Source organism: Colobus angolensis, unplaced genomic scaffold (assembly GCF_000951035.1).
Source record: "Colobus angolensis palliatus isolate OR3802 unplaced genomic scaffold, Cang.pa_1.0 Scaffold144, whole genome shotgun sequence".
NCBI lineage: Eukaryota > Metazoa > Chordata > Mammalia > Primates > Cercopithecidae > Colobus > Colobus angolensis.
Window position 1 is genome coordinate 3,219,545 of NW_012114533.1, and position 16,944 is coordinate 3,236,488.

Consider the following 16,944-nt stretch of genomic DNA (forward strand, 5'->3'; position numbering starts at 1 on the left):
CACTTGTGCTGTTTTAAACCACTAACTTTGTGGTAATTTGTTACAGCAGTAATAGGAAACACAACACTAGCCCTGTTTATGAAACCTTCTGTTAGGGGAAGCCCTTTCCTGCCAACCTGACTATTGACCAGTGTGCAGGGAAATCAGTGGATAACACTCATAGCTGTTTATGCTGACGGTCAAGAGCTGCCTTGATATAAATAAGCAAGCAGTGACAAGCCCCTGGAAGCATAAAGAAAATCATTATGTCACAGAAGTGTACACCAAAATCAAAGATCCAATAAATGTTTTCCACTGGAACAGAACTGATGTAGGAAACTTAAAGGAACTTCAGAACAATTATGTTTTCAATGGGATCTAAGAATGAAATCCAAGCAGGGTGCCATGAAAAGAGGAGAAATCTGAGAATAATACTGAATTCTTAGAAAAAAATGTAATCTGCCGCATTTTATTGCTTAGAAAAGTGAAAATATGAGAGCGGCAGTTCATCTGTGAGATTCTAGCTTTCTGGCATCCATTCATTCACTTCCAGTAACAGCCTACAATTTGGGCTCCACCTTCTCAGTCTACAGGGACCCACTTGGCACTATTTCCCTTCTCCAATGCCACACAAAACATTAAATGGAATTTCAATTTTGAATGAGCCTTGTAACATATCTCTATTCTATCGCTCTATGTATTTAATTATTTATGTGTATGTCCATCTCCCCATGTGTACTATGAATTCCTAGAAGGCTAGACTACAATGTCTCACTTGTCTCTTTCCCCAGTGTCTATCTGAGAGCTCTGGATAGAGAAGGACTTAAGTAAATGTTGGTTGACTAAATAGATGACGTAATGAGTGAGTGAATACATAAGCAAATAAATGATAAAATCTGAAATATGGACAGAGAAATGAAGGGATCCAGAAAGTTGATATTGCTCAGAAGAAAGATAAACAAGGATCCTAAATTTTTTTAAAGGGCGAGGAGTGAGTTTCTCTAGTGTAACCACTTTGAAAAACAGTTGAACAGTTTCTCAAAAAATTAAACATAAGGTGTAGTGGCTCATGTCTGTAATCCCAGCACTTTGGAAGGTAGGTGGATCACTTGAGCCCAGAAGTTCGAGACCAGCCTAGGCAACATGGCAAAACCCCATCTTTACAAATAATTTAAAATTAGCCAGGTGTTGTGGCTCATGCCTGTAAGTACCAGCTACCAGGAGGCTGAGGTGGGAGGATCACCTGAGCCCAGGAGGTTGAGGCTGCAGTGAGCCATAATCATGCCATTACACTCCAGCCTGGGCAACAGAGTGAGACCCTGTCTCAAAAAACAAACAAACAAACAAAAAACAGTTAAACATGGACTTACCTTATGACTCGGCAGTTCTACTTATAGATATCTACCCAGAGAAAATGAAAACATACATCCACACAAAGACTTGTGCATGGATATTCAAAGCAGCATCATTAACAACAGCCAAAAGGTGAAAACAACCCAAATATCCATGACTCTCCCCCTACCAGCTTTCGCCAAAATTCGCATTGACCTGAAATCTGTGACTCTGACCTTATTTGGCAATACATAGTCATCCTTCAGTATCCATAGGTGATTGGTTCCAGGGCCCCCCACCAATACCAAAATCCTCAGATGCTCAGGTCCCTTATATAAAATGGCATAGTATTTGCACATAACTTGTGCACATCCTCCTATATACTTTAAATCATCCCTAGATTACTTATGTTACCCAGTATAATGTAAATGCTATGTAAACAGTTGTTATAATGTACTGTTTAAGGAATAATGACAAGAAAAAAGTATGTACATGTTCAGTACAGATGCAACCATTATAGGCCAACTACATTTTCAATCAGAGGTTGGTTGAGTCCACAGATGTGGAACCCATGGATGTGGAGGGCCTACTGAGGGTCTTTACGGATACAATTAAGTTAAGATGAGGTCACATAAGATCAGGATGGACTCTAAATCCAGCATACCTGGTGTCCTTGTAAGAAGAAAGAAATTTGTGAATAGAGATGTGGACAGACTGGGGAGGAGGCCATGTAAAGGTGAAAGCAGAAATTAGAGTGATGAGTCTACGAGCCAAGGAATGCCAAGGACGGCCTCCGGCCACCACAAGCTGGAAGAAGCAAAGAAGGGGACTAGAGAGTGTGCTGCCCCTCCAGTTGACTTGATTACAACTTCTAGCCTCCAGAGAATACATTGGAGAAAAAATTGCTGTTGTTATAAGCCACCTAGTTTGTGGTGATTGTTATGGCAGCCCTAGGAAACTAAGACAGTTTCCTAATACTAATAGCATTAAACTAATACTCATACTGGTGAATGGATAAACAAAATGTGATAAATCCACGTAATGGAACTATTCAACAATAGAAAGAAATGAAGTACTGATACATGCTACAACATAGATGAACCTCACAAACATTATGTCCAGTGTTTGTGGGGGGAAACCCACAAAAGAACAGATAATGTATGACCCACTTATGTGATCTGTCCAGAAGAGGCAAGTCTAAGGAGACAGAAAGTTATTACCTAGGTCTGGGGTGAAAATGAGAAGTGACTGTAAATGGGAATGAGGTGTCTATTTAGTGTCACAGAAATGTTCTAAAATCAGATTGCAATGATAGTTATACAACTCTGTAAACATACTAAAATTCATTGAATTGTACATTTAAAATGAGTGAATTTTACAGTATATGAATTATATCTCAATAAAGCTGTTCATAGAACATTGGGGTTCCCATGATCCCGAAACACCCTACTCTTACTAGAACTTCTCTTGAGATATGTACCTCTTACATGTGATCTACAGGGAACTTGAAGCACACCACTGTGACTTTGGATAAGTTAAAGATGAAAATGATTCATCTTCCTGTGATGGGCACTAAGGGAAAAAAAATGTTACATCATTTGATGAAGCTAATATCTAAGAACTATACAATGTTCTTCAAATATAGGATTCATGGCTGCATGAGGTAGCTCTAGCCTGTAATCTCAGCACTTTGTTTGGTTTGTTTTTTTTAAGACAGAGCCTTGCTCTGTCACCCAGACTCTAGTACAGTGGCGTGTTCTTGGCCCACTGCAACCTCCATTTCCTGGGTTCAAGTAATTCTCCTGCCTCAGCCTCCCAAGTAGCTGGGACTACAGGCATGTGCCACCACACCCAGCTAATTTTTGTATTTTTTAGTAGAGATGGGGTTTCACCATTTGGGCCAGGCTGATCTTGAACTCCTGACCTCAAGTGATCCACCCGCCTCCGCCTCCCAAAGTGCTGAGATTACAGGCGTGAGCCACTGCACCTGGCCTCTCAGCACTTTGGAAGGATGAGGTGGGTGGATCACTTGAGCCCAGGAGTTTGATACCAGCCTGGGCAATCAGCCTCATCTCTACCAAAAAAAGAAAAGAATAAAGAACTATTAGTGGGTGTGGTGGCATGTGCTTGTAATCCCAGCTACTCAGGAGACTGAGGTGGGAGGATTGTTTGAGCCTAGTAGGTAGAGGTTGCAGTGAGCCAAGATTGTGCCACTGCACTCCAGCCTGGGCAACAGAGTGAGAACCTGTCTCCAAAAAAAAAAAAGTTAGAAAATATAGGATTCAATCTGAAACTTTCATTTTTCATCTTTTCATTTTCTCCTTAGGGCCCAAACAAGCCTGGGTATCTAGTTGGCAGGAACAATGCAAATGGAGTGGACCTGAACCGTAACTTCCCTGATCTCAATACCTATATCTACTACAACGAGAAGTATGGAGGCCCCAACCACCACCTGCCCCTTCCAGACAACTGGAAAAGTCAGGTAGGAGATGAAATTTGCAAACAAAGCAGGTAAATCAGCATCTGGAATTTCTTGAGAAAGACTGCTAAGCCATCTTTACATCAACTAAACAAGCATCAACTCAAGTCAGTGTTAACCCATCTAAATCAATAATATCTATTTCTTCTGTGTCTTTGTATTTTTCTCCCTCAGCATAGAGCCCTCCATGGAGCACACACTCACTAAATGATTTTTTTTTCTTTTTGTTTTTTTTCAGATGGAGTCTTGCTGTGTCGCCCAAGCGGGAGTGCAATGGTGCGATCTCAGCTCACTGCAACCTCCACCTCCCGGGTTCAAGCGATTCTCCTGCCTCAGCCTCCTGAGTAGCTGGGATTAAAGGTGCACACCACCACACCTAGCTAATTTTTATATTTTTAGTAGAGACGGGGTTTCACCATGTTGGCCAGGCTGGTCTTGAACTCCTGACTTCGTGATCTGCCCACCTGGCCTCCCAAAGTGTTGGGATTACAGGCGTGCGCCACGATGCCCGGTTAAATGTTTCACCTTAGTGGTGATTGTGGTGAAGGATATGAAAGCAGTATCATTTGGTTGCATGGTTCTTAACAATTTTCCAAAATTATTTCATAGCCAGTTTCAGCTGATCATGACATCATGTGAAATGCACCAAGCAGTGTTATCCATCTCTGTTTTATAGCTATTACACTTAGAGAGAAAATAATTTACATTCTCACAGGTAATGATTGATGGAATCAGGATGAAGACGCAGGCCTTCTGATTCTTATTCCAACATTCTTTCTACTATGCTAGAATGTGGACAGAATCATTCTATAGAGAAGTCTGCCTTACATGTGATAAGCTGTATGCTTACCAACAATTAGCTATGGAAAGAGGTTCAGGCTGGGTGTGGTGTCTCACGCCTGTAATCCCAGCACTTTGGGAAGCTGAGATGGGAGGACTGCTTAAGGCCAGGAGTTTGAGACTAGCCTGGGCAACATAGTGAGGCCCCATCTCTACAAAAGAAAAATACAAAATTTAGCTGGGTGTAGTGACACATGTCATAGACTTAACTATTTGGGAGGATCCCTTGAACCCAGGAGTTAAAGAGTTCAAGGTTACAGTGAACTATTGTCCTGCCTGCTCTAGCCCAGGCGACAGAGCAACAGACCCTGTCCGCCAAAAAAAAAAAAAAAAAAAAGTTCAGAGAATCTAATCTTTAGTTTTTTCTTTTCCCTTTTTTTCTTTTTCTTTCTTTCTTTTTTTTTGGGGGGGGGGTAGACAGACTCTTGCTTTTTTACCCCAGGCTGGAGTGCAGTGGCACAATCTTGGCTAACTACCACCTCCGCCTCCCAGGTTCAAGCGATTCTCCTGCCTCAGCCTCTTGAGTAGCTGGGATTACAGGCACATGCCACCATGCCCAGCTAATTTTTGTATTTTTAATAGAGACAGGGTTTTACCATGTTGGTGAGGCTGGTCTCGAACTCCTGGCTTTGTGATCCACCCGCCTCAGCCTCCCAAAGTGCTGGGATTACAGGTATGAGCCACTGCACCTGGCCCCTTTTCCCTTTCTATATGACCCTTGACTACTTTATCATTACTATACCCTCCCTGATTTCCCTTACTCTTCCAATCGGAGGATCCCATTCAATATTCCTAGGCCTCACTCTCCAAAAGGCCTGTAATGGAAGTCCTTGGTAACATGAGTGGTTTCACCCTGCTGGTGGGCCTGCTTCTGAAAATAACTAGGCATCCTCTGAGCATCACTGCCACCCCTGGTGATCACGCTGTGTGGGATAGTTTGAAATGTTCTATTTGTGAACGTCTAAACTTAGAGACTGGGGAAAGAAAAGCAAAGCAGGTGTAAGCCTTTTAATTGGGAGTTTCCCAAATGGAATATTCTGGGATTTTTTTCTCCCTTGAAAATGAAGCAAAAGCCATGCTGACATGTTAGATTTCAAACAGCAACTATCCTCTTGGTTCAAGTAAATAGTAAATAAAAAGTAACTTTGTAAGGCTGGGCACAGTGGCTCACACCTGTAATCCCAGCACTTTGGGAGGCAGAAGCAGACGGATCAGCTGAGATCAAGAGTTCGAGACCAGCCTGGCTAACATGGTGAAACCCCATCCTACTGAAAATACAAAAATTAGCTGGGTGTGGTGGTGGGTGCCTGTAATCCCAGCTACCTGGGAAGCTGAGGCAGGAGAATCGCTTGAACCCAGATAGTGGAGGTTGCAGATAGCATCACTGCACTCCAACCTGGGTGACAAAGCAAGACTCCATCTCAAAAAAAAACAAAACCAAAAAGCAAAGAACTTTGTATTAGTCAGCATATCCAACCAGAAGAATGTTCTGATGTATTAAACTTGTTTCTCTAAGTAAAATAAGGTAATTGAATCAAGAATAACTAGGCTCCCACTCAATCCTCTGTCTAAATTTTAGGGGAAAAAGCAATGAGGTTTCCCTGGCTCTAGATGGAACAGCCTTGAGGAAGAGGAACAGTGAGAAGCTGGCCTTGTTCTGATAGAGGCTTAGGACACAAAGACAGAACTGCCCCAGAGGGTCTGAGCCCTGGTCACAGACCAAGACTGGTGCCCTCGCAATTATATCCATTCTGATTGAGACTCAGCCCTATTTATCCAGTCCCCTTGGGATGGAAAAGATGGAAACTTTAGAGCTGACTGTGGTCCAGGAGGAGCCATTAACACAGTAACACTACATAATCTCTAAGCTTGTTTATCCTGAGAGGAGGAAAAATGCTGCAGACTGTAAATTATTTACTTATGCTGCAAGTCCAAGCGGATTCAAGGCTTTCTTTGGCATACTGTCACTCACTAGCAATATAATATGCAAGAGAAGGGGTGGAATTTCACTGCTTAGCCAAGACTGGCCCATCTGACAGTATGTCTAACCCATGAAATTTGGATATGACCACAGGAGTGTGTTCTACATGTCAACATTACAGCAGGGAAGGAGGAGGTTAAAAACCATCACTGTAAACTAGCATTTTTCAGATTGATTTATTGGAGTCCTAAATTTCTGCTAAGATGACTTAGAAGTCACTGGAGCAGTGGTAAAATGGAAAACCCTTTCCTAGGGTCCAGAGAGAGGCCAAGCTGGGGTTCCGAGCTCTCCAATCATGGTATCTCTTCGTACAGAACTTCTCTTTTTTGGGTGGGAATGGTGGCTTAGGCCTGTAATCCCAACACTTTGGGAGGCGGAGATGGGCAGATTGCTTGAGGAGTTCAAGACCAGCCTCGGTAACATGGCAAAACCCCATCTCTACACAAAATACAAAAATTAGCCAGGTGTGTTGTTGCATGCCTGTAGTCCCAGCTACTAGGGAGGCTGAGGTAGGGGCACCGCTGGAGTCTGGGAGATGGAGGCTGCAGTGAACTGAGACTGCACCACTGCACTCCAGTCTGGGTGACAGAGTGAGACCCTGTCTCAAAAAACAAAACAAAACAAAACCCTCTCTCTCTCTCCCTTTCTTTCTCTGTCAACAGACTTTATTTTTTTAGGATAGTTTTAGGCTCACAGCAAAATTGAGCAAAAAGTACAGAGTTCTCATATACTCCCTGCCCCACTCCACCCACCCCACCATCAGCATCCTACCCCAGAGTGGGGTGTTTATCACAGTCAGTCATGAACCTACCTTGACTCATTATGAGCGCTCTGAGTCCTTAGTTACGTTACTGCTCTCTCGGTGTTGTGCACTCTCTGGGTTTCCACAAAGGTATGATGATATATAGCCACCATTATGGTATCATACAGAATAGTTTCCTTGCCCTAAATGCTCTCTGTTTACCTATTTTGTATATCGGGATTCCACATAAGATTTCATTTTGAAAAAAGTTCTACACACTCCATTGTTGAAACCATCATTCCAAAGGTCGATATTTCCCCATCTCCACTTTTCATATCCGCCAGGACGCTCACTGTTTCATTCAGACATTTGATCTCCTCAGGCCACTTCCTGACAGACTTACTCTAACCTCCGTTTGTTTGGTAGCCTCAGTTGCCCCTTCACCGCCAACCTCTCGCCTCCTCCCAGGTGGAACCCGAGACCCGGGCGGTGATCCGGTGGATGCACTCCTTCAACTTTGTTCTTTCAGCCAATCTCCACGGAGGGGCGGTGGTGGCCAATTACCCGTATGACAAGTCCTTTGAGCACCGGGTCCGAGGGGTCCGCCGCACCGCCAACACCCCCACGCCTGACGACAAGCTTTTCCAGAAGGTATGTGGAGCGACTGCTTGTCCCGCCAGGGGAACTTGGGGCTCAGGAGATGAGCTTAAGGTCAGTAACAGACCCCTTTTCAGTGCGAGGCCACAGAAAATAATTGAAAATACCGCTTGCTTGTGAGGTGCTTACTGTCTAGTTAATGACATTTGGTTTTGAATAATAAGCCATAGATTCATAAAAAAGTAAATACAAAGAAAACTTTATAGTAATTACCACGATGCAGAAAATACTTAGGCTAACGATGAGCAAGAAATATGCCCGAAGACTAATAGCGTGAGTGTCATTAAATGTGAATTTTGGGGGGGTCTAAAGTAGAATTTTATGATAATATATCCACATTAATGAAAAATAGACTGTGATGGTATTAGGTGGGGCCTTAAAAAAAGAAAAATAGACTACCTGAAAAAGGTTTAAATAACAGTTCAAAACAATAGAATAAAATCAATGTTAACATTAATTTTATATTAATATATAAAATGGTATAATATAATAAATTTGTAATTATTGGCCTGGTGCGGTAATTCACGCCTATAATCCCAGCACTTTGGGAGGCCGAGGCGGACGGATTGCCTGAGGTCAGGAGTTCGAGACCAGCCTGCCCAACATGGTGAAACCCCGTCTCTACTAAAAATATAAAAATTAGCTGGGCACGGTGACAGGTGCCTGTAATCCCAGCTACTCAGGAGGCTGAGACAGGAGGATCTCTTGAACCTGGGAGGTGGAGGTTGCGGTGAGCCAAGATTGCACCACTGCACTCCAGCCTGGACAACAAGAGTGAAACTCCGTCTCAAAAAAAAAAGTACTAATATATTAATATATATCTATTTAATATATATTTATATAATGTTCATTTATATGAACATTAATGATATTAAGTATTAATCATTAATGAACTACATGGTGAATAGCACATTGTGTTTTTCTCCATTGATCTCACTTTGTCCACTGTATAGTAAATGGTAATGAAGGAGAATTATAGAGTTCAAATATATTCCTCTCCCTCCAACACACACCTCTCACCCCCCAAATACACATTACTTTTCCTGGAGAAGTCTTGCCTTACTTACTCCTTGATTTATTTGACAAAATTCGGCTAGAAAATGGCACAAAAACAAGGAATCTTCAATATCATCTAGTGCGGCTCCTGACTTTGCACAAGAGAAAACTCAGCCCCAAGATAGTGACAAAATCAGAATACAGATCTCCTAACTCTAGTCTACCACACATATACTCTCTTAGACACACAGTTACATTCACATACATGCATTCACACATACTCACCTACATACACACACTCATACACACACACATACACACTCTGTCTCTATCCCTGATCCTATTTTCTTTCACTAATGCAAATAATCCACTGTTTATGTACCCAGCAGGGCTTCTTGGCTTCACCCTAGTTGTGAGTAGGAGCATTGCCATTTGAGTTGGGAATCATCAAAGTCGTTTTCCGCCTGCTTTTCCTCTAGCTGGCCAAGGTCTACTCCTATGCACATGGATGGATGTACCAAGGTTGGAACTGTGGAGATTACTTTCCAGATGGCATCACCAATGGGGCTTCCTGGTATTCTCTCAGCAAGGGTAAGGGGAGTCCTGGGAACTGCTCAAGCTGAAGTGGAATAGTGCTCATTTCTCCTTCTAAATTCCCAGTTTTCCCAGGGAAACAATGGGAATAGCATGGAGTTTTGCACTCAGGTTGAGATCTGGAAAATGGGGAAGTCTCAGGTTGACATTTAGTCATCATCTTGTGATTCTTTAAAATTAAGGTAGGGTTGGCTGGGCACAGTGGCTCACGCCTGTTATCCCAGCACTTTGGGAGGCCGAGGCAGGCGGATCACGAGGTCAGGAGATCGAGACCATCCTGACTAACACGGTGAAACCCCGTCTCTACTGAAAATACAAAAGAATTAGCCGGGCGTGGTGGCGGGCGCTTGTAGTCCCAGCTACTCAGGAGGCTGAGTCAGGAGAATAGTATGAACCCAGGAGGTGGAGTTTGCAGTGAGCCAAGATCGTGTCACTGCACTCCAGCCTGGGCGACAGAGCGAGACTCTGTCTCAAAAGACAAAAACAAAAACAAAAAAAACTAAGGTAGGGACACCTTTTGGTCCTGTAAAACTGGTGGTTTACACAGTAGATTAGTACATAGGAGGAAAATAATATAGTCACTTGTGGGATCTGAGGGTAGATTGGGTTGAAACCTGGCTTGCCCATGTACTAGTCATGTGGCTCTGGGATAATTACTTATTCTCTCTGTGCTTTCATTTCCTCATCTGTAATTAAGAATAATAAGGCCAGGCATGGTGACTCATGCCTATAATCCCAGCACCTTGGGAGGCCAAGAAGGGAGAATCTCTTGAGGCCAGTAGTTTGAGACCAGCCTAGGCATCAGAGCAAGACCTCATCCCCCTACCAAAAAAAAAAAAAGCCAGTCACAGTGGTGCATACGTGTAGTCCCAGCTAATGGGGAGGCTGAGGTGGGATGATCACCTGAGCCCAGGAGGTCAAGGCTGCAGTGCATTGAGCCAAGACTGTACTACTGCACTCCAGCCTGGACAACAGAGTGAGACTCCAAAAAAAAAAAGCGAATACTTGCCTCATAATTTTAATATAAGTATTAAATAAAATAATACACAGGCATTTGGAAATGCCTGGCTTATAAATGTTGTAATTGTATTTTAAAAAGTAGCACAGATATATGCCTCACATAGCAACAGATGAGCAGAGGATCTGGCCTGGGCACAACCAGTTCCGCTGAAATACGCTCCCTGGACCCTGACTGCCTGGCCCCAACAAGCAGGGGTTTGCCACGGACACTGGCTATTGATAATGTAGGCTTCAAGAGCAGAAACCTCCACAAGAGACTTCTGTCCCTATCCCCTGGGCCTTCCCCGTGACCAGGGGTCAAGATAGAACCTTTGTTTATGAACCTTCACTGAATCGAAGGATAGAGAAGAGTCTGGAGCAAGAAGCTGGGTTCTTTTAGGAATCATTCTCTAGCATCTGTCTTTCCCCATCCCCTCAAATCTGACCTGGCCATGGCCCAGGCGGCAGATTGGTGAGAGCTGAGTTGGTAGCTGGTCCTGTGGAGAGTAGAAGAGGTGCAAAACTGAGGAGTTGCCATGTACTGGGAGGGTAGACTGGGGACGAAAACTTGCTTGAATACAAGGCACTGCTGGGCGCAGTGGCTCATACTTGTAATCCCAGCACTTTGAGAGGCTGAGGTGGGAGGATGGCTTAGGGTGGGAGTTCGAGGCTACAGTGAGCTATAATCATGATGCTGCACTCCAGCCTGGGCAGCAGAGCAAGACCCTGTCTCTGAAAAATAAATAAATACACACATACATAATTTTACATTTTTTTAAAGTTACTTTCTTTAGTTTGCATTAGGAAAGCAAAATATTTTTTGCCCTCCAAATTGAAAATAACCAATATACTTTTTCAAATTTCAAAGCATTTTTCAAATGCTTGTTCTTTTTTTCTCTCTCTCCTCCCTCTCCCTCTCCATCCTCTGAGACAGCAAGGCCCATGCCTCCACTGAGAATCATTGCCCTAAATTAAGCTGGTACAATTCCAAGGTCATTACATTTATCAAATTGATTCTTCCAACAGTGTGGTCTCTTGATTAGCATATCAGCATGAACTGGGAACTTATTAGAAATGTACATTTCTAATAAGTTGCACCCCACCTCATACCTACTGAATCAGAAACTCTGGGGGTGAAGCCCAGCAAGCTGTATTTAGCCAGAAGGCTCAGCCTTCTACGTGATTCTAATGCATGGAGAGAACCAATTTACTTATTTATTTTATTCAAGCATTTTTAAATTTTTATGGATACATGTGAAGTGTATATATTTAAGGGGTATATGTGATATTTTCATACAGGCATACAATGTGTAATAATTACATCAGAGTAAATGAGATGTCCATCCCCTCAAGCATTCATTTCTTTGTGTTACCAACATTCTAACTGTACTCCCTCAGTTATTCTAAAAGGTACAGCAAATTACTGCTAATGATAGTCACCCTTTGTGCTATCATTTATTCTTTCTATTTTTTGTATCTATTAACCATCCCCATTCTCCCCACCCCCACCATCCTTCCCAGTCTCCGGTAACCATCCTTCCTCTCTATTTTCATGAGTTCAATTATTTAAATGTTTAGCTCCCACGAATGAGAAAGAATGTGCAAAATCTGTTTTTCTGTGCCTGGCTTCATCCTTGTTTTTGCAAATGACAGGATCTTATTTTTTTTAATGACTGAATAGTACTCTATCGTGTAACCCTGCCACATTTTCTTTCTCCATTCATCTGCTAATGGACACTTAGCTTGCTTCCAAATCTTGGCTATCATGAATAGTGCTGCAGCAAACACGGGGGTGCAGATAACTCTTCAATATACTGATTTCCTTTGTTTTGGGTATATACTCAGCAGTGGGATTGCTGTATCAACTGGTAGTTCTGGTTTTAGTTTTTTAAGGAACCTCTATACTGTTTGGAGAGAGCCAGTTTAATAGGCTATAGTTATTATTATTCAACTTTCCCCATTCTTTCTGTAACAGCTTGCTTGTACTCATCAGCTTGAAAAGTAAGTGATAATTTTTTTCTTATTTATTTATTTATTTATTTAGAGATAGACTCTCTCTCTGTCACCCAGGCTGGAGTGCAGTGGCTCTATCTCAGCTCATTGCAACCTCTGCCTCCCAGTTCAAGCAATTCTTCTGCCTCAGCCTCCCGAGTAGCTGGTGCTACAGGGAACCACCACCACACCTGGCTAATTTTTGTCTTTTTAGTAGAGACAGGGCTTCACCACATTGGTCAGGTTGTTCTCAAACTCCTGACCTCAAGTGATCTGCCCGCCTCAGCCTCCCAAAGTGCTGGGATTACAGGCACCCCGCTTCATTTTTATTGTGGTAAAATATACATAACGTAAAATTTACCATTGTAATAATTTTTAAGCATCTGATTCTGTATTATTAGGTACACTTGTAATGTTGTACAGTCACCACCAGCACTCATCTCCAGAACTCTTTTCAGCTTATAAAAGTGAAACTCTATATCCATTAAATAATAACTACATTTCCCGTTACCCCAGCTCCTGGCAACCACCATTTTACTTTTTGTCTTTATGATTTTGACTGCTCTAAGTAGCTCATATAAGTGGGATCATGCAATATTTGTCTTTTTGTGAATGCCTTATTTCACTTACCATCATGTCCTCAAAGTTCATCTGTGTTATGGTGTTTGTCAGAATTTCCTTACTTTGAAGGCTGAACAATATTCCATTGTATGTTTATACCACATTTTGTTTCTCGTTTATCCACCGATGGACACTTGGGTTGCTTTCACATTTTAGCTATTGTGAATAATGGTGCTACAAACATGGATGTACACATCTCTCTTTGAGACCCTGATTTCTGTTCTTTTGGATATATAAACCCAGAAGTGGAATTGTTGGACATAAGGTAGTTCTATTTTTAACGTTTTTGAGGAACTGCCATACTGTTTTCCATAGAAAACACCACCCGTGCACAGGAGTTTCAGTTTCTCCACATCTTCACCAACTCTTACTTTTTTTTTTTTTTTGATAGTAGCCATCCTAATAAGTGCAAAGTAGTATCTCATGGTAGTTTGATTTGCATTTCTCTAATGATTAGTGATATTGAGCATCTTTTCATGTGCTTATTGGCCATTTGTATACCTTCTTTGGAGAAATGTCTCTTCAAATCCTTTGCCCACTTAAAAAATCAAGTTGTTTGGGTTTTTTGTTGTTGTTGTTATTGTTATGTTTTAGGAGTTCTCTATGTATTCTGAATATTAATATCTTATCAGATGTATGAATCACAAATATTTTTCCCATTCCATGGTGGCCTTTTTACTCTGTTGACATTGTATTTGTTTGTTTGTTTGATTCTGTCATCACCTGTTCTGTCCTAGAGATACTGTCTTTTGATGAACAAAATTTTTCCATTTTCATGAAGTCTAATCTGTGATTTTTTTTTTCTTTTGTTGCCTGTATCTTTGATTTCATATCCAGGAAATCATTGCCAAATTCAATGTCATGAAGCTTTTGCCCTATGTATTCTTCTAAGAGTTTTATAGTTTGGGGTCTTATGTTTAGGTCGCTGATCCATCTTGAGTTAATTTTTGTATATGGTGTTAGATAAGGCTCCAACTTCATTCTTTTGCATTTGGATATCCAGTTTCTCCAGCACCATTTGTTGACATGACTGTCCTTTCCCCATTGAATGGTCTTGGCATTCTTGTCAAAAATCCTTTGACCATATATGCGAGGGTTTCTGGGCTGTCTTCCATTCCATTGATCTATATACCTGCCTTTATACCAGTACCACATTGTTTTGATTACTGTAGCTTTGTAGTAAGTTTCAAAATCAGAAATTGTGAGTATCTAGCTTTGTTCTTCTTTTTCAAGATTATTTTTGCTCTTCTGGGTTGCTTAAAATTCCGTATGAATTTTAGGGTGGGTTTTCTATTTTTGCAACAAACATCATTGGGATTTTGATAGGGATTGCATTGAATCTGTAGATCACTTTGGGTAGTATAGACATTTTTAAGTGGGTAATTTTTAACCCAAATGAAATTGTAATGAAAATAACCATCCTAATAATGAGAAACATATTAAAAAGTAATTGATTCAATTGAATAATGTAGAAGATCAGAACGAGCAAGTATTTTTTAGAAGAAGAAGAAAATATAGCTGTCTTCTGCTTTTTCAGGAGTCTGTTTTTCTGGGATGGGTATTTTCAGATTAATATTGTATTCTTAGATAGGAGAAGGGATGTGAAAGCAATATATTAATCACATTCCTGACCTCCCAGGTCTGAAGAACATTGTAGTTCAAGGAGAAAATCTGTTCTCTTAAAAACAGTCCATGTGCATAGTCAATAGTAGGCACAGCTAATAAGCAGACTTTGGAAATTATAAAAGGGACAAGAAGTGAAATTCAGTCATGAAATGGAAAAAAACATAAAGGATGAAGATGACAAAAGGGACATTTAAGAAGAGAGGAAACTGCAGAGAGAGACGCATGTGAACTGGAAATTTGGGAAAAATTTTATGGAGGAAAGGAAGAAATAGAGGTCAAGAGGTAGAATAGAAGTTGATGAAGAAAAGAAAAAAAAGGTAATGAAGGGGGTGCTGGATATTTCCAACACAAAGAAATGATAAATGTTTGGGAGGATGGATATTCTAATTAGCCTGATCTAATCACTGTACAGTTTATTGAAACATCACTATGCGTGTCCCATGAATATGTACATATTATTAGGTGATGTACATGAATATGTACACATTATTATGTGCCAATGAAATAAATAAAATTGAAAGATAATTCCCAAATAAATAAAAACAGAAAATTTTAAAGAGAGAGAGAGAGAGGAGATGGGGCATTGAGTGGGAACCTGGTTATGGGAATCTGCCACTGCCCTCTTTCCCTTAGGAATGCAAGACTTTAATTATCTCCATACCAACTGCTTTGAGATCACACTGGAACTGAGTTGTGACAAGTTTCCCCCGCAAGAGGAGTTACAGCGGGAGTGGCTGGGTAATCGGGAAGCCCTAATCCAGTTCCTGGAACAGGTAAAACCTCATTTGTTAACTCTCATGTTTGCGAAAAGAGAAGTGCTTCTCAATGGCAGACAAGGTGATTCACAGGTTCAGGTCTGACTTTTGCTCTGACTCAGTCCAATAGATCTGGGCTGCTGCTTCCAGTGAGATTTATTCATTCAACATTATTGAGCGGCTGAATACAGTGGTTCACACCTGTAATCCCAGCAGTGTAGGAAGCTGAGATGGGAGGTTCACTTGAGCTCAGGAGTTTGAGACCAGCCGGGGCAACATAGCTAGACCCCATGTCTACTAAAAAAAAAAAAAATTAGCCAAGCATGGTGGCATGCTTCTGTAGACCCAGCTTCACAGGAGGATGAGGCGGGAGGATGGCTTGTCTTGTGCTGGGAGGTCAAGGTTGCAGTGAGCTGTGATCATGCCATTGTACTCCAGCCTGGGCAACAGAGCAAGATCCTTCTCAAAAAAATTATCAAGCACAACTATTTGTCAGAAACTGTACTATATGCTGTGAATTATGAATAAATAAGCAAATATCCCTGCCCATATGGAACTTACCTTCTAGTGAGGAGAGACAGGCAGTAAACAATAAGTTGTATAACATGTTAAAAAAGAAATGCTATGAAGAAAGTCTTTCAGGGGAAGTGATATTTAAACAAAAATTTCAAGGAGGTGAGGGAGAGAAACATGCAGATATCTAGGGGATAAAAGGGTTCCTTGAAATGGACACAACTGCAAATACAAAACAAACAAAAAGAATATGAAAAGTGCTCAGCATCACTAATCATTAGGGAAATGCAAATTAAAACTACAGTGAGATTCCACCTCAAATTGGTTAGGATGGCTGCTACCAAAAAAACAGAAATTCACAAATGTTTGCAAGGATGTGGAGAAATTGGAACCCTTGTGTACCATCAATGGGAATGTAAAGTGGTACGGTCATTATAAAAAACAGCTAATGGCAATTCCTCAAGCAATCAGAATTCCTATGTGCTCCAGCAATGCCACTTTTGGGTATATATTCAAAAGAACGGAAATAAGGGCCTCAAAGAGATATTTGCACACCCATATTCATAACAGCATTATTTACAATAGCCAAAAAGTGGGAGCAACCCAGCGTTCATTGGTAGATGACTGTATAAATAAATGTGGTATATTCCAGTGGAATATTATACAGCCATAAAAAGGAAGGAAATTGTCATCAGGTGTGGTGGCTTACGCCTGTAATCCCAGCACTTTGGGAGGCTGAGGTGGGCAGATCGCCTGAGTTTGGGAGTTTGAGACCAGCCTGACCAACATGGAGAAACCCTGTCTTTACTAAAAATACAAAAATTAGCTGGGCACGGTG

The 16,944-nt window shown here is 41.4% G+C and overlaps 1 protein-coding gene across 1 annotated transcript in view; it reads left to right on the forward strand.

Moving 5' to 3' along the window:
* CPN1 (carboxypeptidase N, polypeptide 1) overlaps nucleotides 1–16,944 on the forward strand; it is a 47,101-nt gene that overhangs the window by 9,340 nt on the left and 20,817 nt on the right. The window contains exons 3-6 of the mRNA XM_011935559.1: nucleotides 3,638–3,793; nucleotides 7,822–8,004; nucleotides 9,486–9,597; nucleotides 15,472–15,611. Of these exons, the coding sequence (XP_011790949.1) occupies nucleotides 3,638–3,793; nucleotides 7,822–8,004; nucleotides 9,486–9,597; nucleotides 15,472–15,611 (591 nt within the window). The remainder of the gene's footprint in view (nucleotides 1–3,637; nucleotides 3,794–7,821; nucleotides 8,005–9,485; nucleotides 9,598–15,471; nucleotides 15,612–16,944) is intronic.